Here is a 23567-nt window from a genome sequence, read left to right on the forward strand (position 1 = left end):
GGCGCAGGCGTAGATGGCGTCTCGAATGCGGCTGTGGCATTCTCATTGCCTTCCCATTTGTAGAGTGCAGGATTATATTGCATACCTTTGACATCTGTAAAATTGAGTCAGTAACTGAAGGGTAAGAAATCTAATGTGCATTGGAAGACTGACTTTTAGCATCGTGGACCCCATTGCCCATTGGTTTGATGAGATGGGGCCGGCTGAGGGAATGTTTATGACCGTGACGGCTCCGCGGGAGTGAAGGGCTCGCCAGAGACCGAGTGGCAGGCTGGGTTTTCCAGTTGAGGTTCACTGAAGTGAGTTGATGCAGGCTGCTACCCATTGACGTTATGCGTTGCTCACGTGCATTCCTGGATGCATTTGTGTCTCGTGCAAATCGAGGTGTCGAGTCTTGCACTGGTGGGCTTGTGGGCCCTGAAGATGGGACTGGGGTATCTGTCCTTGGTGCAATTATGTGTGACTGGCTTAACTTGCTTCGTAGAGAACGGGGGGCACCTCGTTTGATGGGGGCTTTCATGAATCTGCTTTCAAGAGAAGCAGAAGTTGGAAGGTCATCAAAAATGTCTAATTCCGTGCCGTCACCAAAGTTCTTCCGACGAGTTGGTTTTGTGATAGTTTGCTTTGCGGCGGCAGAAATAGTATCTCCAGAATAGCTGATAGGGCGACCAGAGCTGTCATAACGTGTCCGCTTTGAAGACCTGGATGTTGACCTTATAAGCATATCCCCCGAACTTTCTGAGTCAGTTCGACGGAAATGTCTACTAGATTTAACACTGACATGGTGAGATTGGCTAGGAGATACACCTGCAGGGAGAAAGGGAACCTGAGGTCGGCGTTGGGAATGGAGACGAGACTCGGTTGCGTGACGCTCAACTGGTGTTTTGGGGCGGGATGTGGGCGCTGGTTTACTATAGCTTGCCTGCCTGGATGGTGAAATCTGTGTTTGGGAAGCAGTTGTATTCCCTGATGAAGGGCGCATGACGGGGGTTGAACGTTTGGATTTGAGTAGTTGGGTGTTGGTATTCGCAAGGTCACCTCGCAAAACCTCTTTGGGGGGTCTGGCCGCAACTACTCGTCGACTTGGCGGTGAAAGGCTCGATGCTAAAGAGTTCGATAAGGGTATGTTCGTTAATGATGAATGGGTTGCATGCCCACTTAAGCGGGAGTGAGGACGCCTTGGTGTTTGGGAAACAGGGGCACCACTTTCGGAAACAGGCTCCAGGTAGGTGGAGTGCGGCCTTTCATGGGCAGAGAGTCGGGGTATTCGAGTCCCAGTGGCAGGAGCCTTGTTGGTAAACGTAATGCTTGTTGCTCCTCGTCGAGGGGGAGTTGATGGTGGTTCAATTCTTCGTTTGACATTCCGGTTAAGAGTTAACTTTCCAGCGTCAAAGGCTTCGCCATCCCCTATTTCGATGCCGGAAAAGAAATCATCGTTTTTTGGCTCCGCATGTTTAGGGCCTTTATTGCTGGGAGTGACTTGTTGTTCGGTGGGTGTCTCCGGAATGCTAGGGGGTGGTGACTGTAGTTTAGCCCGTTTCTGAAGTGATTTTTCAAGGTCCAGGGGGCCATCAGGAAGTATTAAACCATCGATACCATCGTCTTCACTTTCGATAGTCAGGCAGCTGGACATGCTCGGGCTGAGTGCTCCAACAGAAGAGCTGCGATTGGAGCGACCATCTCTTCGGGTGCCTCCGAAACGGACACCAATACTGCCTTCTGCCCATTCGGTGTCAAAATCATCGGTTAGGAAATCAGAAGTTAAGGACATGTCTCGACGCTGGGAGAGGCGTAGGGGTGTACCATCCTCCGGCAGGACTAGCTCAGATTCAAAATCGTCATCCTTTTCTCGCGACTCTAGCCGCGAGGGCGGGACTGTAGGCTGGTTGGATCGAGTTTTGGTAATTTTAATGGTGGAAACGTCGCCAAACAACATGTCCTCCTCTGTGTCACGGAATTTGACAAGATCATGAAGAACAAATGGATGGGTATCTATCTGTTTGTCAAAGCTGGGAGCAGGTAAAGAGTCTAGATGAAGTAGTGAGTCAGGTGCTGTAGCTTCGTGATATAATTTGACCTTGGGCCTTGCTTCAAAGGCTGAAAGGTCAAGATCCTCTAGCCAGTCGTCACCCACGATGGCTCGCTGTTTCCGGCCACCCAGCCTCTTTATTGACCCTCCGAGTAATGCAGAAGTTGGTATGTCTGACGGAATGGGTATCCCAGCGTTTTTTGCTGACACGATTGCGTCCTGGTTAGGGGAGTCATCGTTCGGATTGAGCAATAACTGCCAGCTTTCATCGTCACCCAAGTTGGAATCACGGTCTGACCTCCAAGAGCGGCGAGACGAGATCGAGTCACGATGGCCTGACGGGCGAACGGAAGACCCTGTAACCGACGTGGTAGCAGAGACTGTGCGTAACTGAAAGCCATCACCACAGTGTAAGTCCTCATCATCATCCCAACATTCGACCTCTGTTTCATTCGGTTTGTGCATGATTAAAGCGTCCATACTGGACTCCATGACCACCGAATTTTCCGGTAAGATGTTGGAGGCTTCATGAAGAACTCGCGAAGAGTTTCCCGCCGAAGGGGCTCCCTCACGTTCAATTGTGGCTTCTGGAAAATACTATATATGTCGGAGAGCGTGTATGACGGGAGAGGCAGACGTAGAATTATGGGTCGACGGTATCTTGGTTGCGTTCGCAAAAGGGCGCGGGCAAGGAAGAGGAAAAGGAAGAAGAAAAAGAAGGAAACAAGGTCCACACGCGATCGTTGTCCCCCAGGTTTGACCAGTGGCGAGAGCGTTAACGATTGAGTAAAAGGGGGAGGAGCCCCTTGGAACGAGTGAAAGGAGTTGAAATATCAGGGGCTGGAGGGTAGGGTGTCTCAGACAAGATTGCGGTCGTGTCTGATACAGACCCTTGGGCGAGAAGGAGAGGAAGAAGGAGGTTGGGGGCCCAGAAGGCGCCTAAGCTGGTTCTGGACAGCTAAGCGATGCGGCTAAGAAGGCCGCGCTTTTGCGACGCGCTCAGCTGACTCAGCCGCCGACAGCAGACGACAGCAACACTTGGCTCCAGGGGAGCGCAGCGGCGGCGCTGCAGCTTGCAGTAGCGGTTAATGCTTGAGCTGGGGAGTCGATGGGAAGGCCAAATCACAGGGAAGATGCTAAATACGTAGTACAGCTCACTGGCTGATTTTTCCTTGGGCCTCGTTGGGCAGGGTTGGTGCTGGCCAGCGATTAAAAGTGTCAGCAGGCAATTGGACAACTCGCGAAGCTCTCACTGAATGTATGCTGGCCTGTACCCAAATAACACCCGATATATGCACTCTAGACCTGTCGTCTGCTCTCCTGGCGCGTCTGTGGCTTTTTTCTGGCTTCTTTCTGGCTTCTTTCTGGCTTCTGTCGAGCTTTCTCATCGCCTCGTTCTTTCAGCGGGTGATATCAGTCATGTGACCGACCTTATCGCAACAACTAGGCAGCAGCTACAACGACTTTATAAACGAACGACTTCATCTGACACCTTTATTCTTCTCTTAAGTTTGGAGTTAACACCCCAATTTCCCTTGGTTTATTGATTGGGTAGCTTGTGTTGCACTGCGTTGGTGATTTTCGCAGTCCGTCAGCAATGTCTCAGGATAGTATCCTTCGTATTCCTCGAAGTGATAGTTCTGGCGACTATGCTTTGATCAAGGTATCAAAGTCTGGAGCTTCTGACTTGGACTTGCAGCTTGTTGGGACCGAGGGAGAGACCCCATATGTTGGATCCCGTGGGTTTTGTCTCCCCTTTCTTCGGCATGGTAAATTGCTTTTACATTGCGGCAACGTTGTCTCACAGAATATGAATTTTAGTGACCTCGAGTGGAATCAAGAAACTACGAGCGAAAAACTACCGGGGTGATGACGATGAGTGGGTTGCAATACTCTCCTATTCCTTTGATCGGATACGAGAATCCAGTGCAAACGCAGAATGGATCTCCGGGCTAGAAGTCCTGGCGGCAGTACAAGGCGATGGCGATGAAGAAAACAAGGAACTACATATCACCTTGAGAAAACGGATTGATTCAATCACGGTATGCCCTGATAAACGTCTTAACTGACTCCTGCGTTTGCTACTAACAACAGGCCGGTGTGTTAGCAAAAACTAGGAACTGTTGTCTTGAAACAGGACGATGAGCAAGCAATTGAACTGTATGGATGGACCGGAATGGCCATATCCAAGGCGAAGGCATTAGAACAACAAGTTTCTAACCTGCAATTAAAATATCGTGAAGCAGAAGACACAATCAATAAGTTGAAAGCTCAGTTGGAAGATTTCATTGAAACCAAGAACCGACACGACGAACAGTTAATCGGGAAGTTTGTTTGTCTTCTAAATGAGAAAAAATCCAAGATTAGAAGCCAACAGCATCTATTGATAAAAGCCAAAAAGGATCCAGACACAGGTTGGTTTACAATACCTGCTATGCTACTTGTGCGGGTATTCAAACGCTAACAAGATGTAACTGTGCAACTAGCACAAGAAGTGGCAACAACGGAAGCACCACAGAAAGCAACCGGTAAACCGGCCACGAGTAGACTATCCAAGCGAAAAGCAGACGAACCTCCGCCCGAAGAATCGGAAAGCGATGACGGTTTTGATGCAATGGATATAGACAAGAAAGATGTTACTGCTACCTTAGACGAGGGCAGTACCACAGATGAAAGACAGGACACACCACAACCTCTCGAGGATGAGACAGCATCGGAAATAGATGATGAGGCACCCCCTCGTCCTCCCACCTCAAAGAAGGGAGGAAGGGCGCAAACAATTTCCAGGACGACGAAAGCTGCTGTCACTCAGGATGTTAAGCGGCCACGGAACGCGCCTGAACTGTCCGCAAAACCTGAAATCTCAGAGCCGCCCCCTCCGCGAGAATTACCGTTCAGTAAGAAAAGAGCTGCTGAAAAACCAGTTATTGAAAGCAATGAAGGTGATGCAACCGATTCAGGGGACGATGAACTCTAACGACGTTCGCTTTGGTATTTACCTTACACCTTGCCTGAGAGAAGGCTGGATCTTGGCATGAAACATCATGATTATGACTTGATGGAGTAAATAGTAGTTAATTCGTCTTACTTTTCCTCTTGTACAGGGTTATCTCTAGGTTAATCTGTCCAACTTGTATGAAAAAAAAATAAGCCTCTTCAGCATCGGTTATCCTACCCTACTCCCTCTCCTTTGCCACACAAAACAATAGCCACTTTTCTATCAACATCGATAAGCACAAAAGATGACTAGGACATATATGTGGGTGATACTACAGGTCACAAAGACGGGATAAAAAAAGGATAGAACGAAAAAGAAAGTAGAATATGTATATAAACATAAAAAGAGATCCGGGGACAAAGGAGAATGAAACGCCTATAACCGCAAGAAAGTACATGAAATCAGGTTGTTTTGTATGGCATAGAGAATATTTTGAGGGGACAGACAGGTGAAGAGGGGGATGGGGACATGTAGATAGGTCTGATTAGCCCTGGACAGCTTGGGCTGTGGCCGAGCTCTCGCCAGGAGCCATGAAATTGGTCTCTGGGTTTCCGGTTTCTTTGGCAGCAGAACATCTAGCCATCGTTGTCGAACTGGGAAGCGGGTACGTTAGTGGCATAGAACGAGAACACCATAAGAAATTGGGAGATCGGCTAATGACATACCTTCTGGAAATAACATCTGTGAAGTAAAAGTTTTCAATCGGCTTCTTAAGGGGAGTACCAGTTACTTTGCTACCTCGGTTCTGGTCTACCAATTGGATCTTGCTCAATGAGCCTAGAGAGGATGGTTCAACGATGTCATATCTTCGAAGGGCTGGGCTGACTTCTTCCATACGGTCTCGGAGCATTTCAACATCGTCATATGGCAATGGAGCACCGAGGAACTCGCTGACTGCCCGGATGATCTTCCAATCTTCTCTAGCGGCCCCAGCAAGAGAGGTGGCGGCGCGGGTCATTTGGACGCGGCCTTCAGTGTTAACATAAGTCCCGCTTTTTTCAGTGTAGGCGGCACCTGGAAGTACAACATCCGCGAGCTGTGCTCCACGATCACCATGGTGGCCCTGGTAGACGACAAACGCACCCTTGGGGATATCGGCTTCACTGATCTCGTCAGCTCCCAGTAGCCATACCATCTTGGGAGTGGTATTGGCCACTTCGGCGGATGGGGTGGTGAAACCAACTTCGTAAGCTCCGCCTCGAGATGCAACACGTTGTAAAACATTGTATCCTTGCCATTCTGGAGTAATGAATGTAGCGGCATTCTTATCAATGAAAGATCCAATTGTTTCGAATATAGCCTTGGCATCAGGGTGTTCTGCTACCGCACTTCCAACAATTATCATGGGCCTCTTTGCAACGGCGAGTTTCTTTCCGAATGCTCCAGCAAGGGTAGTCTTCAAGGCAGCAGCATCAGTTCCGAAATGTTCAAATTCAAAGGTGCTCTCAAAGGGCTCGCCGACTAGGCCGATTTCGAGGTCAGAACGGAGGAATTGTTTACGGATGCGGGCATTGAGAACGGCGGCTTCGTGGCGGGGGTTTGTTCCGACCAGGAGCATGGTATCAGCTTCTTCGATTCCGAAGATCTTAGAGTTGAAGAGGTAGTTAGATCTAACATCAACTCCGTGGGCGATTGGCTGGCTGCCACCGGCTTGGTCAAGCGCAAGGTTTTCGGATCCAAGCTTGTTGGCGAGATCCTTCATGGCCACGAGAGATTCAGTCTCAATTAAGTGACCTGCAACGGCTTTGAATTCGTTGCCCTTGGGGGCTAGAGACTTGTGCGCATTCCCAATTTCAGTCAGGGCCTGTTCCCAGGTTGCAGGAACGAACTTATTATCCCGGCGGATGAGAGGAGTCGTGAGTCTCTGGGTCTTGAGACCATCGCATGCGAATCTGGTCTTGTCGTTGATCCATTCCTCATTAACGTCATCGTTTAGCCTGGGCTGAACACGCATAACTTCCATTCCCCGCGTATCGATTGTGATATTGGAACCAAGGGCATCGAGAACGTCAATACTCTCGGTATGCTTAAGCTCCCAAGGTCTAGCGCGGAAGGCATATGGCTTGGAAGTCAATGCCCCGACTGGACACAGATCGATAACATTGGCAGACAATTCAGAGTCCAAGTTCTTCTCGAGATAGGTCCCGATCTGCATGTCGTTTCCACGTCCAGTAGTTCCCAATTCAGGTGCACCGGCCACGTCATTGGCGAAACGAACGCATCGTGTGCAGTGGATACATCTGTTCATGGAAGTTTTGATCAAAGGGCCGATATTTTTATCCTCTACAGCACGCTTTCCTCCAACTTCATGGAATCTTCCTCGGTCAGCACCATATCTCATTGACTGGTCCTGGAGGTCACATTCTCCTCCCTGGTCACAAATGGGACAATCGAGTGGGTGGTTGGCGAGTAAGAATTCCATAACACCTTCTCTGGCCTTGTGTACTAGAGGGGAGTTCGTCTTGACCACCATTCCGGGCTGAACGGGCCACGCACATGAAGCGACTGGCTTGGGGGCTCTTTCGACTTCGACAAGACACATTCGGCCTAAACAGATCACTGTAAGCTAAAAAAAAAAAAAAAAAAAAAATTCATAAAGTATCAGAGAATTGGATCATCGTACAATTTCCTGCAATTAATAGTTTCCTTTTCGGGAAATGTTTCAGCGGCGTTCCTTTTCTCAATGCGTTGGTTAAATATAACTTACTCATGGTAACAATATCTACAACGATAAATTAGCAATCTAGATACAACAACAGCATTATTGATATAACGTACCTAGGGACTGTAGAACCAGCCTTCTCACAGGCCTGGATGAGTGCCGAACCAGCTGAATGGTCTAGTCAGTATATCGTTGGAATAACCGTGGGGGTAAGCGCAATACCTTCTATCGATACCTTCTTGCCATCTAAAGCATCAATAATGGGTTAGCAAATTATCCAGTAATTCAGCGACATTAGCTACCGACCAATTGTGACTTCGACTTCCACCTGCCTAGCACCCGTCGTGCTGAATGGACGGGAGTAGTTAAGGGTCGTCCATCTCCTCGATCGGGCGGCGACACGGAACAATTGTGGCCGCATAGCTGGCAAGATAGAGAAAGAGACAGCTTAATCAGAAACAGGACACCGATATGAAGGGAAGGTCTAGGACCGTGAAGGCTTGCGTGACGGAGCGACTACTGCGAGCGATGCAATGAAGACTTCGACGTCCGTCTTGCTTCGACTTTATTTGTTGCTTCATTTGCTTCGTCTCTGGCTTCATTCAAATCCTCCACATCTAATTGGCTGAAGTTTACGGAGAGGAATAACATTCACCCGTCTGGGCTCCGCGAACACCTGTGGATAAATTGAAAATTGCGTCTATTCTCGCTTTCTTTTCTTCTTTTCCCCTTTTCTTTCTCCAACTCATTTTCAACGGACATAGATTATTGTAGGTGGAGGGTATGCTCTCTCAGGAGATGCTACCAGCCCTTCCTCCTCTACAGTGTGATCCGAGAACAGATCCTGCACCGTAGCTGGAGCTCCCTAGGGTTACCTGTTAACCTTGTTATGGAGCAGTTCCTTACCGACGGATGCTACACATATCAAGTAACAAAGCAGACAGAGATGATTAAAAGTATAGACAAATGATGTTATTCATTCATTTTTCACTCACAAAAAACGGAGTTGTAAGGTATATAAATTCTATCCAATCCTCCAAATTACCAAAAACGGCAGAGAAGCCATTGGGTTTCGCCGCCTTTAGGACGCCGTATCGTGCAATTAAAAAAGCAATGAATTATTAACAAGAATGAATAAAAGGGTAAAAAAGTATGTCCCGAATCCCTTCTAAACTCCACGAACCCTTCGGAGGAAGAGAAATAAAAACAATGAGACGAGGGGGAAAAACATGATAGGTAGCATGAGCATATATTACTTCTGGGGCGCGGAGGATGCATCACCAGGTTGCCATGTGGACTCTTGCTTAGTCCCTGGTGGTAGCCATGGGCGAGCCATGCTATTCCTCCTTGAGACACCGTTCGTTTTATCATCTTCTTTTTTGCCATTGACGTCCATAGGATGGATACCCAAGCCACCCACGGAGGGGGGAGGGAAGGTATATCCGTTGGAGTTCCAGACTTTGGCTGAGCTGTTGGAAGCAGTGTTAAGAGGCAGGATGGTATTATTCTTGTGGAAGTGGTCCGCATTGGCCCGTCGATCTGCTGCATCGTCCTGCTTGTTTCTGTCATACAGATATAGGCCGAGGAAAGTGAGAGCGATACCGAAAGCCTGTATGGGCGTCGTGGCGTTTCCGAACCAGACAATGGCAACAACGACGACGAAAACTCGTTTGATTAATGAAGCAACTGAATATGACACTGGTGAGATCATGGAGAGTAGAACGAATGCCATGATGTTCTGTGCAAAATGGAAAACACCATTGAAGATAAATTCCAGCATCAACGGGCCATGATCAAGGGCGCCTTTCTTATTTGATAGGCTGATAGAGCCAGAGGACAGGAAGTCGATCATTAGCGGATAGCCTTCGGATAGGAACCAAATCGGTAGGGTCAAGATGAACGCGAGACCTGAACAATAACATAAAAGGTTGAGCTTATCTAGCTTTGTGTCTCCGGGTGATTGGCCATCTGCCTCCACACGCGCAGCTTCATTGAAAAGTTTCTTTGAGAAGATATTCTGTGCAACGAAAACAAGAGCTGCTGCAAGGGCACAGATAATCCCAAAGAGGTTTGTTGAGAACCCAGCTGAACAGGCAAGCATGACTCCCAAGGTGAGAGGGATGAGAGAGAGGTACGTAGCCCTAGCATATCGAATGCGGAAAAAGATACGATATGCGAGGACGGTGAAAAGCGGAGAAAGCCCCTTGATTGTATGAACCAGTGATACGGGTATTTGCGAGGTGGACATAGAGCTGAGTATGTGGCCCAGTAATTGGAATCCAGCCAGGGGCAGCGCTGTCGAGATGATGGCGTATGAGGGATAACGGATCTTGTTTTTGAGGACGGGAACAGCAGTTTTTAGCATCGGAAAGACGGACGCGAGGTATGCGAGAAACAAACACCATGTTGATACAAATGCAAATTGAACAATCGTAAGCGTTATAGGTTTTGGAAGTGCCATGAGGATAGATTTCGATGAAGTATTTGTGAGCGCTGATGTCAGGTACCAGACTAAGCAAAGACCCTGGAGACAAGTCAATTAGCAACGGAGCGTCATCATAGCTTCCTCACAAGCTCTTCAGGCCACACTCACAATAAGTTTATAAGAAATTGGTGCCTTTAACGATTCTGCCAGCTCCTGGGCATTGACGCTGACGCTTGTACCTCGAGTCCTGAATGACCCCAGAGCTTCACTGATACTCTTCCGGGGACGATGTGAACGCTCGGCAGGCTGTGGCCCCCGTGAGTAGGCCCTGCTCTTCCGTGGCTGCCATAATGATTCCCCTGCATACTTGATCGTGGATGGCAAGAAAACGCTCTCTCCCTTCTGCTCAATCAGTGCGTCGTCATCGCCCAGAGTAGGGAATTTCTCGGTTGTAGAGGTGTCGGCGGTCATTTGAGGTGGCCAGGAGGGTGGCAGACCTGAGGACTTCTGCTGCCGTGTATCGACAAGCGTTGTAACGCTCATTATCAGCTTGGTCGATTTGGTGCTGCACTGTGGTTGGACATATCACCACTTGTTCGCTGCTTGCTCTGCTTGAAAAAAGTTATGGGATGAGAAGGAATGCGTGTACAAGGCAGATCAAGTGGCACGCTTGATTGGCCGGGACAACACGTGTTTTTGCAGGGCTCACGGGCGAGCGGATGAGTAAGCGGAGATCGATAAATACAAGGACGCGAGATCTGGAGTAAAGATAACGCAAAAGATCTGACGCGGGAAGAACATGATAAAGAGATCTACTCATGGGGATACTCATGACAGATGCGGAGAAAGATGGATACGAGAATATACAGAGATACACCCAGACATGTCTCAAGTTGCTCTAACAAGCCTCCGTCGGAATAGATTTCCATTACCAAGCTATCACGTGAAAACTCATACGATAAGATACTTGTTATAGTGCCGGCCCAGCCCACCGAACTTCTCCTGTTCATGTCATTGACGTCTGCCCATACTACTTGATGTGGCTCCGTCCTACTTTTCCACCCTTGCTGCCCAGCGCCTATGGGTACTTTGATAGCCGCCCTTGCTATTTATAGCCACCGCAATGAGGTCTAATTACATAAGCAGCGGCTGATTTTCACGTGACGTGCGGCGTCCAACCCAAAACCAAGTTTTGAGCCTCCATTGGATCTTGTTCTCTGGGGCAAAACCATCGCAACACTTCGTCCCTCCACCCCATAGCGCCACTACTAACTATGTTCGGTTTGCCAAAATTAACTTCATGCGGAAAGTCTCGCTAGACAAAGCCTGCCATTCTCGCTTTCTCACTCGTCCGGATTCCCGATGAATGTTCTCCATGGGAGCGAAGAATGACCTCTGTCTTGTTCAACCTGACAGGGGGCCAATGATAGCTCCTTGGACATGAGATATGCAGCCATGAAATAGTCTCCTACTAAGACGGCTGGCGGAGTGTCGGTGAACCCCGCAAGGAAAGCATCACCAAGTTAACTAGGAAACAATTTGGGGGGTGGTGTTATACCTCATAGTAATGTCGGCTTCTACGCCACCAGCCTGGAACGCAAGACCGCCAAAATTTGATACCGTGTACAGTACCACCGAGTCATGACTGGGGTATCTGATTCTCCCTGCCTGAAAAACTGGTCTGAAAATTTAGGAGTTGGGATCTCATACGGCGATCGCTACAGCTTGGTTGACTTTCAGTGAAGGGCTTGGTCCTCCAGAAGCTGATGACTTTTCCTACCTGGATTCTTGACGTTGAACGAAGCTATTTCGGCAAAAAAGGCTAACCTTCGGCTTTATCTGCGAGTCCTTCAGTGCTTCATCCAGCTGACCACCCAACCTCGCCGTCATAATGAGGGGAAGTGCTTCGAGCCAAGGCGAATCGAGGCTTGCACTGTTGTCCGGTTCAAAATATTGTCACAAAAGACTTGACGAAGTTCCCAATATTTTGACCACGCAGTGATACCTGGCGTCACTTAGCCAGCCCAAGTCGAAATTATCAAAAAGCAGACGGTACTAACTTACGGGGTGACAATGCATATAATGCCATCGTTTGTCCTCTGGACATTCCACCTGTGCTCTCAGTGGTTCCAAGGTCTTCCTGATCTGTTGCCTCACATTTCAGATACTGAACCAGTCAATAATTTTGCCAGTCAAACGGGATTATTGCATCCGGGAGGTATGAAGTACTTCCAGATAGCCCCTTGGGTCTGCATCCCACTGTTGACATGCCGCGGTGTCGATGCAACCAACTCGGCGGACAGTGGCTCCGATCTACAGCTTAATGAGAGTCCGTTTTCTAAGAACTGGCAGGTTCTTGGGCCGTTTGAAATAGGAACGAGGGGTACGTAATTTAACTCTGTGCCCAAGCAGCATCACTAACATTGTTTCTTAGAATCATCCTGGGGTGCTGACCCACTGGAAGCATATGGTGGCTTTCAAACGCTGCAATATGACCCAAAGGCCAGCTTTGACAGCTCTCTGGCACTTAACGGTCTTGCAAATTGGTCAATGGCTTCTACGCATGTCAATTCAACTGCTGACCCTCCGGAGACTATACTTGATATCAATTTACCCCCAGATAACTTGACATCTCTTCAAGAAGTCTACGGCTGGGATGCAAAGCAGTACCAAGCCTGGGCGCGTGGAACATTGACTGTTTCTAAATCCAACTCCGTGGTCGCTTTATATACAGATAGGATCTGGGAATATCGAATTGACAACAAATCATACTTTGGTGGTGACTTTTTTGGTTTTCGCAGAGCACCACTTCTTCTGGATTTGTCCCCTGGAACTCACACTGTTGACCTTCGTGTGGTCCGCGATGTCAGGGCTCTTGGGGCTGTTGGCGAACCGTATATCAATGTTACGCACATTGCACAGGAGTTGTCTAAAACACTAATTGTGGACAAAAAGAGTATTCTCGTTGCAGATGTTGTTGAAAATCGTTTGATTAGCCCGTATGCTTCTGTTACTCTCCATAATACCATGGGTAATCCTGTTGATGTGGTTGGCATCAAGGAAGATGGCACCCAGGTTAGGATCATCCGTTCTATAGTCTTATCACATAGCTAACCACTTATAGGCCGCCAGCTTTTCTTTGAATATGTTAAACAACCATGTGAAGCTAGAGGGAGCACAATCTCGCGCAATTGGCTTTACAATTGAGGCGAAAGATAAAACCAATGTTCCATCCTCGGTGTCTTTATACTTTGAGTATACGGCCCCTGGTAGCTCCAGCGTTCAGAGAACGCAGCCCATGACCATCACTTTTACAAGGCGAAAGCTGCCAGAAGTTCAACAAAATACTTTCAGACTTCCAGGAGGAGTAGTCTCTTATGCCACTATGCGGCCTCCGACATCCTTGGAATGCAACAAAAACAAAGGCGCAAAACTTCCAGTATTGCTAGGCCTCCATGGAGCAGGACAAGCTGCAAGTGATGAGATAATTCGCACTATGCTTGATGGTGTATCTGACATATGTGCATGGACCTTATTTCCCAGTGGTGTAACACCGTGGAGTGGAGACGATTGGCGTAGGTTTCGATCTCTTGGTTGTTGAATTCCTGGCTAACAGATTACTTCCAGATACTTGGGGATTTGCCGACTTACAGCACTCAGTCCGAGCACTTAACGACTACATCAGGTACAGTGGTTGGACAGGAGTCGGGGTCATTGACGGTGACTGGATTATAGCCGGACACTCAAACGGCGGTAAGTACGGCTATTATTTCGGTTTAATATTGGAATCTAACTAGAAACAGGCCAGGGAACTTGGTATACCATCTCACATTACCCCGATAAAATCATTGCTGCAGCACCTGTTGCGGGTTATACTTCGATAGAAAGTACGTATCCTCCCCCTTCCATATTGAGCCATAACTGATGGTACCCTTTCAATAGACTATGTCCCATACTCCATGTGGCATAATACAGACTCATTGTTGGCTTCTACGTTTTACCGAGCGCGCCAGGACTTTAAACATGAGATTCTAGTTGATAACTTTGCTGGAATCCCGGTCTATCAACAGCATGGTGCCTCTGACGATAATGTGGTGGTATACCATTCTCGTCTAATGCATAGGTTGTTGCAAGAGAGCGGCTCACCCTCAAAGTATCATGAAGTGCCAGGTAAAAACCACTGGTACACCGGAATTATGACTTCCGACTTCCTTAAAGGTTTCTACTATACATATGTTCAACGCCCAAATGCCACTAATCTTCTTCCTCAAAGATTTTCGGTCACTCTCCCACCTGCAGGTCATATGAGTACCAGAGGGGGTATATATGTGGATCAATCACATACCCCTGACCGAGTTGGCTCTATCGAGGTTGAGCGAGGTATGACCAATGACGGAGTCTGGAAGTTAAAGACACGAAATATCCGCCGTTTCCACCTCGAGACCAGCGCAATCAGATCACAAGTTCCACTGTATATCCAGGTAGATGGCTCGACTAGATTCACAATCACTCCTAGCAACTCTACCACAACATGGTACACACAAGATGGTGCTGGAAAGTGGACATCGGGTGGTGACTCGTGGCGTACTATTTCACAGAGATATGGCAGACAGGCTGGTGTGAATGCTTTCCTCCGCACAGAAGCGCCGTTTACTGTGACCGCTGCAGCTCAGGAAACTCGAGATCTCGCCCTGCAAACCTGCCGAAATTTATTCCAGTACTTGTCAGCCGATTGCATCATTTCGTATGCTGTGCCCACTGCCGACTCCACAACTGCTGCTAGCCGGGCAGGCAACAACGTTAACATCTTGCTTGGTGCTCAGCCAAATGGATACACAGCCGGGAACTTTGCTATATCAATTTCAGCACGATCGCTGGATATCAAGACTTCCCAGGGAACAACAAGCTATCCCTTTGAGCCGGGCCTCGGTGCTATCTTCATACGCCCCTTGGTAAATGAGCGTTTAGAGCTAGTTATTTGGGGATCCGACATAGCCGGCCTTCAACAGGTTGCTCGCCTGGTGCCTGTCCTCACAGGAGTCGGCCAGCCTGACTTCGTGGTTGTTAACAAGGGAACCCCATTGAAGGGACAAGGCTCTCTCTATGCTGCTGGCTTCTTCGATTCTGAGTGGAAAGTCTCTGCGGCCTCTTATGTTTCGTGAGCTTGAGTAGATCAGCCTGTTGTCTATGTGGCATACAAACCAAGTACAGTGTAGGGTTCCTAATATATACATTAGACAGCCCTTAGACAATGATATAGCGATATATGTGCCTTTCGTCCACCAAATGCAGACTCTGCTATGCCCACTGCTCCTGTGATACCCTTATACCATCATACATCTGTCTATACCCCTTGTAGTTATTTCTGTTTGCATACTATATCCATGGTTTCCATATGGGGACTTACCGACTCTACATGGCCAGACCAGCGACTAAGCAGCAAGCTCTCGTTGCCCTTGTTTCCTTCTGCCACCGCCCTTCCCCTTTTGGCTTCCCACAACTTCAAGACTTCAACTTCAACTTCTCGGCTGCTGCAACAACAACAACAACATCAACATCAACATCGCGCTCTCTTCAACCTCAACCTCGCCTTCTGCTGCTCGCCAGTCGGACTTTCTCGCTTTCGTTGTTATTTTTGTTCTATGTATCTTGATCTCAACTCATACTTCTTTCTCTTTTAATCGGCTCTTTCTGTTTTATCTTCTCCTCCAGATCTTCCTCTGTCTTCCTCTTCGTTTTTTCTCAACCTGAACTTCTTCCATCTACTTCACAGCATACTTGTTTGGTTTCTCTTCATCTACTGTGCCTCTACAGCTTCGTTCGATTCTCTGCTGCGTTGATTACAGTCTCTCACACGCGTCGAGGTGCCAATTTCCTGTGATATCAGAGCCTGGTGGGTGGCTTTTTCTCGGTTCTTTGCATATTATCCTGCCCCTCCAAACTAATCTAAGCTGCTGGACTTGGATCACTTCCTCGTGGATCTCATTTTGTCTACTGATTTCTTTGCTTATTACCCTTACTTGTCTGAAAAGCGTGTTAAAGTGGTCATTATCATGTCTTACAAAGTCATGAGCTCTTCTAACGCGTTTCAAAAGCCATCTTCTCAGTGCAAAGCTCACGTTGACCCTACAGGTAACATCGCATCACACGGGCGTCTAGGCTCGGTAAGTATCTTCTAATTGACATCTTTTTAGTGTATAGACTCAGGCCATCGACATAGAGGAAATTTCTAACTTGACAATAGGAAACGATGAATTTGAGCTCGATTACCACTGGAACTAACCCCCTCGTCTCGTCTAAACTGGGGAACATTCAAAACACACCTCCGGTCGGGGATGATAAGGTGAATAAACGATCGCTGATAACGTATACGCTGTATGATTTCAAAACTTGTAGCTAACTTCTGTAGAAAATGAAGGCTGATCAACCTGGATCTTCCGTTCCTCAGTCTGTCATGGACCAAATCCTTGCAAAACTGTCTCCAAAAGACGGCAAAGCGGGTGGTTCAGCTTGCGACCCGGCCACCAAACCTATGGATACCCAGCCCCGTTTGGCAAGACAGCCATCTGGAGAAAATGGAACTTCTCATGTAAACCATGCGGAGTTAACTCCTGCAATTGAAGGCCACATCCCGCTTGCCTCTACTAACCAGCCAAACTTGACCGTTTGGCAAAATACTGTGAACACTGGAAAAGTAATGGATACTCAGGAGATGTTTCGCTTACAGCAAGAATTGGAAGCTGCGAATTCTCGTATTGCTCTACAAGAGCAAGAGCTTGCTCAGACCCGTGTTATCAAACAAACCCTGGATCAAGCTATGGGACCTCCATCTGAAGTTGACTTTGGCGGACGTGAGATCACCGAGCAGACAATCAGCAGCCTGCAGAACGCCTTCAATGCGTCCACCCGCCAGTTCAATCAACGCCAAGAGCAATGGGCTATGCAAGATGACGCTCACTCTGACATCTCAGAGGCTGTCTCTGCAGGAGGCTATAATAGAGCTCGTGGCATATGGAATGCTCAATCTCAACCACCAGTGAATAACTTTGGCAATGCTGACAAGATCAGCCGTGACTTCATGTTGCATGAATCGAGTATTAGCAGTGATACTGCCCGCAGTTGGGGAACTCGCCCTAGTCAACCGGGATGTAACCCCCATACTGGATTTTCTATTAATCAACGTATGTTTCCAGGACATTCAAGCCCACCATATGGGTTTGATAACCGATATTTGACAGAACCAGCCCCTCAAATTCAGGCACATGGTGGCCGACGGTCCACTCAAGTTAGTCGTGGATCTTCGTGCTTCCCTCCGCAGACCTCGCCATGGGGTACATTTTCCCCATCCTTGACTCCAGCCAATTCTATCCCTAGGCCAGCTAGCCAGCAACAGGCCGCAAATTTTCAGCCACAGACTACCTATCCGGCTGTAAACACGTATCAGCCCCGCCCAATTGGCACACCACTATCACCAATGGCAGCTGAGTTTACTGGTTACCCAGCTACCCCTGCATCCTGGGCACCTTCTGTAAGCACTGAAAATACCGTTACGAGCTTCAATTTCAGAGCTGACTTTGCTTTTAGGCCACTTCCGGAGCTGCTTCCACTTATGTTTCTCCACTTGAACCATTGAACTATCGTCGTCTTCTAGACAAAAGTGTTTCATGCGATTGGAAGTACATCGTGGACAAAATTGTTTGCAACAACGATCAACAGGCGTCCATTTTCCTCCAGCAAAAGCTCAAAGTTGGCACATCCGAACAGAAGTATGAAATTATTGAGGCAATTGCTAACCAAGCATACCCATTGATGATCAATCGATTTGGCAACTTCCTTGTTCAACGTTGCTTTGAGCACGGTACTCCTGAACAAGTTATTTCTATTGCTAATGCTATTCGTGGCAATACATTGAGTCTAAGCATGGACCCCTTCGGCTGCCATGTTATTCAGAAAGCATTCGATTGTGTCCCAGAAGAGCACAAAGCAGTTATGGTTCATGAGCTGCTTCGCCGTATTCCTGAGACCGTGATTCATAGATACGCCTGTCATGTGTGGCAGAAACTTTTTGAACTTCGTTGGAGTGGTGAACCACCACAGATTATGGCTAAAGTTAACGAAGCACTTAGGGGAATGTGGCATGAGGTTGCCTTGGGTGAGACCGGGAGCCTCGTTGTCCAAAATATTTTTGAGAACTGTGTCGAGGATGAGAAGGTACGACAATAAAACCTAAATATCTTTGTACTATGCTAATTGTCTCAAAGCGTCAAGCAATCGAGGAAGTTCTTGCAAAAATCGACCTCCTTGCACATGGTCAATTTGGCAATTGGTGCATTCAACACATCTGTGAACATGGTGCCCCGCCCGACAAGAGCCGTGCGATTGAGCACATTCTGGTTTGGGCCACCGATTACAGCATGGACCAGTTTGCCTCCAAAGTTGTGGAGAAATGTTTGAAGATTGGTGGAACCGAGTTCCTTGATAGATACCTCACCAGAGTCTGCACTGGTCGTCCGGACCGTCCCCGCATGCCTCTGATTGATAGTACGTCAGTCCTTAGACAGCTCTTCATCTTCGATTTCTGTACTAATCAGTGGACCAGTTGCCGGAGATCAGTACGGAAACTACTTGATTCAATGGATCCTTCTCAACGCCGGGAACCAACACCGTGAGCTAGTTGCAGGTCATATTCGGTTGGTGTATCCACAACCCTTCATCTATTCATTTTCACTAACATAGGCGCATTAGCAAACACATGGTCTCCCTCCGAGGTTCCAAGTTTGGGTCGCGTGTGGCCATGCTTTGCTGCAACCCTAACCACGTTACTCGCCCCGGACCAGGCGCAGGTATTCAGATTAGCCGATTTAATTCTCCATCTGAAGACCGTGGCCCCAGCACTATGAATGGTGCCAGGTACAACCGCAGCTCTCAGTGGAGCAGCAACTACCCTCCATTCCGTTAAATCAGATTTCCATTTATTTGCTAATAGCATATTGCATGACACAACCTTCAGTGCTCGGCTATAGCGAATAACGAAAGTGATACTCATATCGGAGTCTAATTTACAGCTATCTCCCTCTTTCTAGGATTCTCGGGTGCGAGGATGTCGTGCTTGGTTCAAAGCCCTAACTCCTCGTATCTGCACGTTGGTTTGTTGAAGGTCCCTTGACAAACATCCGATCTGATTCCTCTTTTTCTTTTCTTTTTTATCCATCTCTGCTTTTCTTGCCTTCTCCAACTGCTTCTTCCCCTGTCCGGGTCTACCTTACTTCCTTATTTCATTCTCTTAAATTGTCATATTTGCTGTGAAGATGAACTTATCCAAATAGGCATGGGTAGCTACCTGGTGCTTTGGTTTACCTCAAGGGTTCAGTTTCCAACATGTTGTATTCGGCGGAATTACAGGATGTTATTTCTATCCGTTTCACAGACACGCTCTCTTATCGTCATGGAGCCTCTCTTTCCTTACCTTTTTTTCGCCATTTATCTTTTCTATTTCCGCTGGGAGCCTGCCCAAAAAACTTCCATGGGATTGCGGGTTTGTGGAGGTCAAGGAGTTATTTGGTCATTGATACGCTAAGTTTGTATTCGATACGTTCATGTATGATAGCCTTGAGAGCACCTAGTTGCGAAAATTCTAAAGGAAACGTTTTATTGTCATTGATATTAGAAATACTGAAACCGCCCTCTATACGTGTTGTAATTAAATAATAATCGTATATAAGATAGACCTTGATATCCGCTAAATCCTCAAAATGCGTTCGTCAGTTAGCAGTTGCTGTGTCCTTTAAACACCTGAGCTGTGGCTGAGAGGACAATCGTAACACTGCGAGTCGTGTATTTCTTCTCTCATAATAGTGACCCATCAGCAGCCGTATCCAGGACTATAGGATCTGTCTGGCCCAGTGGAAGGCCAAGCATCATCACCTTCCTTAAGGGCGTCATCACTCGATATCCCATCTTTATTATCATTCTCATCTTTCTTCCTCCCACCCACTTTCTGGTTACATTCTTGGTTTTGCTCTCCTTCATCCTTTTCCCACGGCTTTCGCCTCCGTTGAGCCGTACTAGCAGTCTCCTGGCCGGTCAAAACAGTATCGGGTATCTGCTGGATTCCCGGTATTGGCTGCCCTGTGGTTATAAGCTCCACAATCCGTGCAAACGATGACGGATATGCAGGTTGTCCCTCTTCCGACTTACTCTCCCCTGGTGCTGTAGATACAGGGACTGACTCCGACTGCGCTGCTTCATTACCATCGTTGTTATCTGACGTTGAAGAAATGGATATGTTTTCGTTTCGTGACTGTGGTTGACGCCAATGCTGATATGAAGTGTGATCAATTGGAGGCTGGATTGCATATTTTCTAGTGTAATTAATATATGTCAGTATAATCCATTATCTGCTCAGTTCTATGAGACGTACTTTGAAAAGTAGAAGCATTTCGCTTTCATAACAAGCTCGTCTGTCCTATTGACTTGTTCGTCTGTTGCGGGAGTTCCTGGCTGGCCAAGGATAACTGCTAAGCCATGCTTGAACTCCGGATCCTCGGTAAAAGAGTAAGAAGAGAGTCTTTGATATATGTCTGTAGAGTCTGACGTTGAGCTCGTTGGCGCTGGATCTGCAGATGCTATTGCGGGGGAAGCCATCGCAGAGTGCGTAAGCTTTATATACTGTGTAGGCTTGGTTATCAACTTATGCTTTTAAAAAGCTGGCTGATGCTGTGACGACCCTGCAAACAATATGTGTTTGCTCCTTCAAGGACTGAGGTAGATACTAACCGTTGAATCTAGTGAATTTAGTTATCGAATAGGAGATGAAAAGAAATGACGTATGAATATAGGGCCGAGGCACGGATAGCTGTATCATATATTACAGTAATATTACGTATATTTTACCGGGAGCGGATAATTTAGCGCCGTTATTAAGTTCCAATGGTCGAACCTTCTTTATTTGGGAACTAAGTACATCGCTGGGGGAAGTGGCAGGGATGGAAATTCAACGCTTATAGAAATAACCTTAAGCAATGGAAAGGGGAAACTAGAAGGATCATCGATGGTAGAGAACATGGCGGTCTTTAGCTGCAAGGTACCAGGTGTAGCGAGTCATGTACAAACTTATAAGGTACGGAGCATATAAGAGACACAGAGCTGAAGTTGACTCTGTGCAACAAAATCATGCAGCTGATATTCAAACCAATACTTGCTGAATTAGAAGTTGGTATTGATATGCCATTAGACAGGTGCAATAAGCCAACCGAGCCAAAAACGCCGATAACATTCCTTTTTGAGTGAGTTTGCTGTTGTAGAGCAAGATGCTTGTTTCGAAAATGATGGCAAGAGCAAAGTATAATACACAGGTAAATCAGGTCGTTGCATCGTTGATAGGAGTAAATATGGAAACCCACAAAAGGTCCGTTTAGCCGGTATCCATTGCGTCACCATTTTCGGCAAGTTGAGAGAGAGTGTGTCCGTTTGTATGAGGCTGGGGCTTTGTTGCTGGGTTAGAGCTAGAGTCTTCATCCAGGGGTTTGCCGCTTTGACAGCCGGGACAGTTATGTACAACTTCATGAGCAAAGACGTCGCAGTCAATGCAGAAGTGGTGATGGCAAACTGTACATTCATACCTGCTGCTGACGGACATGCCCTTGATGGACCTATCTCGCATGTCCCATTTATCTCGAGGAGGCACAGCAGGGAAAGGATTGCCACAAGCAAAGCAGCTGACACTTCTTGAGGCCCTTTTCCACGGAACCTCAACCCAATTTATCAATGGGAAAAGATGGTGGTATGATCGCGCCAAGTGGGTGGAGAGGATGAGTGTGAGGTTGCATGTTGGGCATTCGGCAGGTAAAGAACACACTTTACTGCCGCACCGCGAACACATATAGCCGCCTCTAACGGGTTTGGAGTGGCATGCACAGAGCGAAGGGAAGGGCTCTACAGTGCGTGAAGGGAAACCCATCATGAGCAAGGAGTTAGAGGAGTAGCGTTGCGAATACGTTACTGGTGGAGTGGTGACGTCTAGCAGGAGGTCCCATAGATGTTTCTCATCTATAGCCACGCCGTAACTGGAGTCATTGCCATCGTTTGTTTTGGCACATATTTCACGGCATATGGCTACGTCGGCGGCTAGACCAATTATGCCTACCCGTACCTTGTCTGCCACCAAAGAAGTGATCGTTTGGTGAATATCACCCGGATCCGATGAGAGGAGGGCCCCAAGAATAATAATAACTTCCCTGGTGCCGTGGGATGGGGTGTGGCTTGTTTGAATGTTAGCTTTCGTATGTTATCAATGGTTTAAAAAAATTCTAGCACGCACTATAGAGATCCTCTGGCCATCTCGAGAGCATTTTGCAAACTTGGTAGGCCCTTTGGGTCTTCTGCCCGCAAGGCGTGGAGAGCCAACATATGTTCGGTTGGGTTACCGCTCATTTCGCTGATCTGCACGGCTATACCATCCTTCATGCCCATGATGCCCAGCTGCGAAATGGGATTCTGCTCGAAGAACTCTTGCACGAACTTTTGCGCGTATCTGAGAGTGAGAAGGTATCTGGTCGGACGCAGGTCCTTCTCCGCCATGGCAAAGGAGAGGTCGAGGACGAGTATCATATGCCGTATGATACCTCGCTGTAGCGGTGTAGTATCCCTGAGCAACCTGCAAATTATCAACATCTTGTCTTCTTTCGTCTAAGCCGCCGATGCTTCCCCGGCGTAGAGAAGGAAAAAAACACACCTCTTCCTCTTGTCGGCTTCGAGAAGACCGTCGACAGTGGCAGTGATGGTCCCATCCGCACCCTCTACCAGTGTCTCCCACGTCCTTGCTACTTCCCACTCCGCACCTCCATGCTGCTTCCTTTTCTTCTTCTTTCTGCTCTTGCCGCCTCGGTCTCGATCCTTCCGTCGACTGCTGGCCGTTCGAGAGTCGACGATGTCATCTTCGTCTTCGTCTTCCTCCTCGAGGTTCTCGTCCAGGTCGTCGACCGACGCTGCGTCGCTGTACTCTTCATCCGAGCGTGCCATCTGAGAAGCCTCTCTTGGGAATGACTGTTTCGAGACGCTCCCGCGCTAGAGAGCAAGTCTTCTCGCGTGAAGTCGATCTCCTTCTGGCGCCTTGGCTGCAGCAAGTCGCGGTTGCAGGGATAGGCGAAATTATTATTATTATTATTATTATTTTTTTTTTTTTTATCCTGAACTTCGTATCTTCACTTTTGAGAACGGCGGAGCTTAAAGACTTTTTCTTCTATAACCACCCAGTCGCTCTTTTTCTTCTCCCTCTCTTTTTTTCTTATTCTTGTCTTAACTATATCAATTGTTAGCATATAACTATATAATTACAGGGAATAGATACACATAGCCAACGGCCAACGGGCCAAGATAGCCGACGAGCTAGCTAGCTTACCGAAGCTTGTCCTCCAAACTCCGCTGCAGGCCTATAACTACTTATATCCCATCT

General features: G+C 47.7%; 9 protein-coding genes across 10 annotated transcripts in view; 3 read left to right on the plus strand and 6 right to left on the minus strand.

Moving 5' to 3' along the window:
* TERG_04488 (uncharacterized protein) overlaps nt 1–2521 on the minus strand; it is a gene marked incomplete at both ends in the record, with an annotated part of 3111 nt that extends 590 nt beyond the window's left edge. Inside the window, 2 exons of the mRNA XM_047748270.1 lie at nt 86–94; nt 154–2521. Coding sequence (XP_047604247.1) covers nt 86–94; nt 154–2521 — 2377 coding nt within the window. The remainder of the gene's footprint in view (nt 1–85; nt 95–153) is intronic.
* A 539-nt stretch (nt 2522–3060) lies between these two features.
* TERG_04489 (uncharacterized protein) lies at nt 3061–5006 on the plus strand (the record flags this gene model as incomplete). The annotated part of the gene is made up of 4 exons (XM_003235388.2): nt 3061–3768; nt 3851–4071; nt 4137–4443; nt 4516–5006. Exons 1-4 carry the CDS (start codon nt 3627–3629, stop codon nt 5004–5006), a joined length of 1161 nt encoding a protein of 386 aa, XP_003235436.1. The 5' UTR covers nt 3061–3626.
* Nucleotides 5007–5511: 505 nt separating this feature from the next.
* On the minus strand, nt 5512–8110 carry TERG_04490 (NADH-ubiquinone oxidoreductase 78 kDa subunit, mitochondrial; the record flags this gene model as incomplete). Its single annotated transcript, XM_003235389.1, has 7 exons — nt 5512–5620; nt 5693–7574; nt 7651–7673; nt 7735–7749; nt 7806–7857; nt 7912–7935; nt 7996–8110. The coding sequence occupies 7 exons, from the start codon at nt 8108–8110 to the stop codon at nt 5512–5514; spliced, it is 2220 nt and encodes a 739-aa protein (XP_003235437.1).
* An 831-nt stretch (nt 8111–8941) lies between these two features.
* On the minus strand, nt 8942–10657 carry TERG_04491 (uncharacterized protein; the record flags this gene model as incomplete). The annotated part of the gene is made up of 2 exons (XM_003235390.1): nt 8942–10213; nt 10283–10657. The coding sequence occupies 2 exons, from the start codon at nt 10655–10657 to the stop codon at nt 8942–8944; spliced, it is 1647 nt and encodes a 548-aa protein (XP_003235438.1).
* Nucleotides 10658–11256: 599 nt separating this feature from the next.
* TERG_04492 (uncharacterized protein) lies at nt 11257–15675 on the plus strand. 2 transcript variants are annotated; one of them, XM_047749802.1, is made up of 2 exons: nt 11257–13867; nt 13918–15675. In XM_047749802.1, the coding sequence occupies exon 2, from the start codon at nt 14074–14076 to the stop codon at nt 15274–15276; it is 1203 nt and encodes a 400-aa protein (XP_047606307.1). In that variant the 5' UTR covers nt 11257–13867; nt 13918–14073; the 3' UTR covers nt 15277–15675. The 2 variants fall into 2 exon arrangements, with proteins under 2 accessions (XP_047606307.1, XP_047604248.1); XM_047748271.1 differs by having other exon boundaries at nt 11257–15675.
* Nucleotides 15676–16526: 851 nt separating this feature from the next.
* Nucleotides 16527–17747, plus strand: TERG_04493 (uncharacterized protein; the record flags this gene model as incomplete). The annotated part of the gene is made up of 1 exon (XM_047748272.1): nt 16527–17747. The coding sequence occupies one exon, from the start codon at nt 16527–16529 to the stop codon at nt 17745–17747; it is 1221 nt and encodes a 406-aa protein (XP_047604249.1).
* A 1077-nt stretch (nt 17748–18824) lies between these two features.
* TERG_12153 (uncharacterized protein) lies at nt 18825–19160 on the minus strand (the record flags this gene model as incomplete). The annotated part of the gene is made up of 1 exon (XM_047751154.1): nt 18825–19160. The coding sequence occupies one exon, from the start codon at nt 19158–19160 to the stop codon at nt 18825–18827; it is 336 nt and encodes a 111-aa protein (XP_047606308.1).
* An 816-nt stretch (nt 19161–19976) lies between these two features.
* On the minus strand, nt 19977–20758 carry TERG_04494 (uncharacterized protein; the record flags this gene model as incomplete). Its single annotated transcript, XM_003235393.1, has 2 exons — nt 19977–20475; nt 20535–20758. The coding sequence occupies 2 exons, from the start codon at nt 20756–20758 to the stop codon at nt 19977–19979; spliced, it is 723 nt and encodes a 240-aa protein (XP_003235441.1).
* A 769-nt stretch (nt 20759–21527) lies between these two features.
* Nucleotides 21528–23134, minus strand: TERG_04495 (uncharacterized protein; the record flags this gene model as incomplete). The annotated part of the gene is made up of 3 exons (XM_003235394.1): nt 21528–22374; nt 22434–22769; nt 22848–23134. 3 exons carry the CDS (start codon nt 23132–23134, stop codon nt 21528–21530), a joined length of 1470 nt encoding a protein of 489 aa, XP_003235442.1.
* Nucleotides 23135–23567: the final 433 nt, after the last annotated feature.

This window comes from Trichophyton rubrum (assembly GCF_000151425.1).
Source record: "Trichophyton rubrum CBS 118892 genomic scaffold supercont2.4, whole genome shotgun sequence".
In the NCBI taxonomy this organism is placed as follows: domain Eukaryota; kingdom Fungi; phylum Ascomycota; class Eurotiomycetes; order Onygenales; family Arthrodermataceae; genus Trichophyton; species Trichophyton rubrum.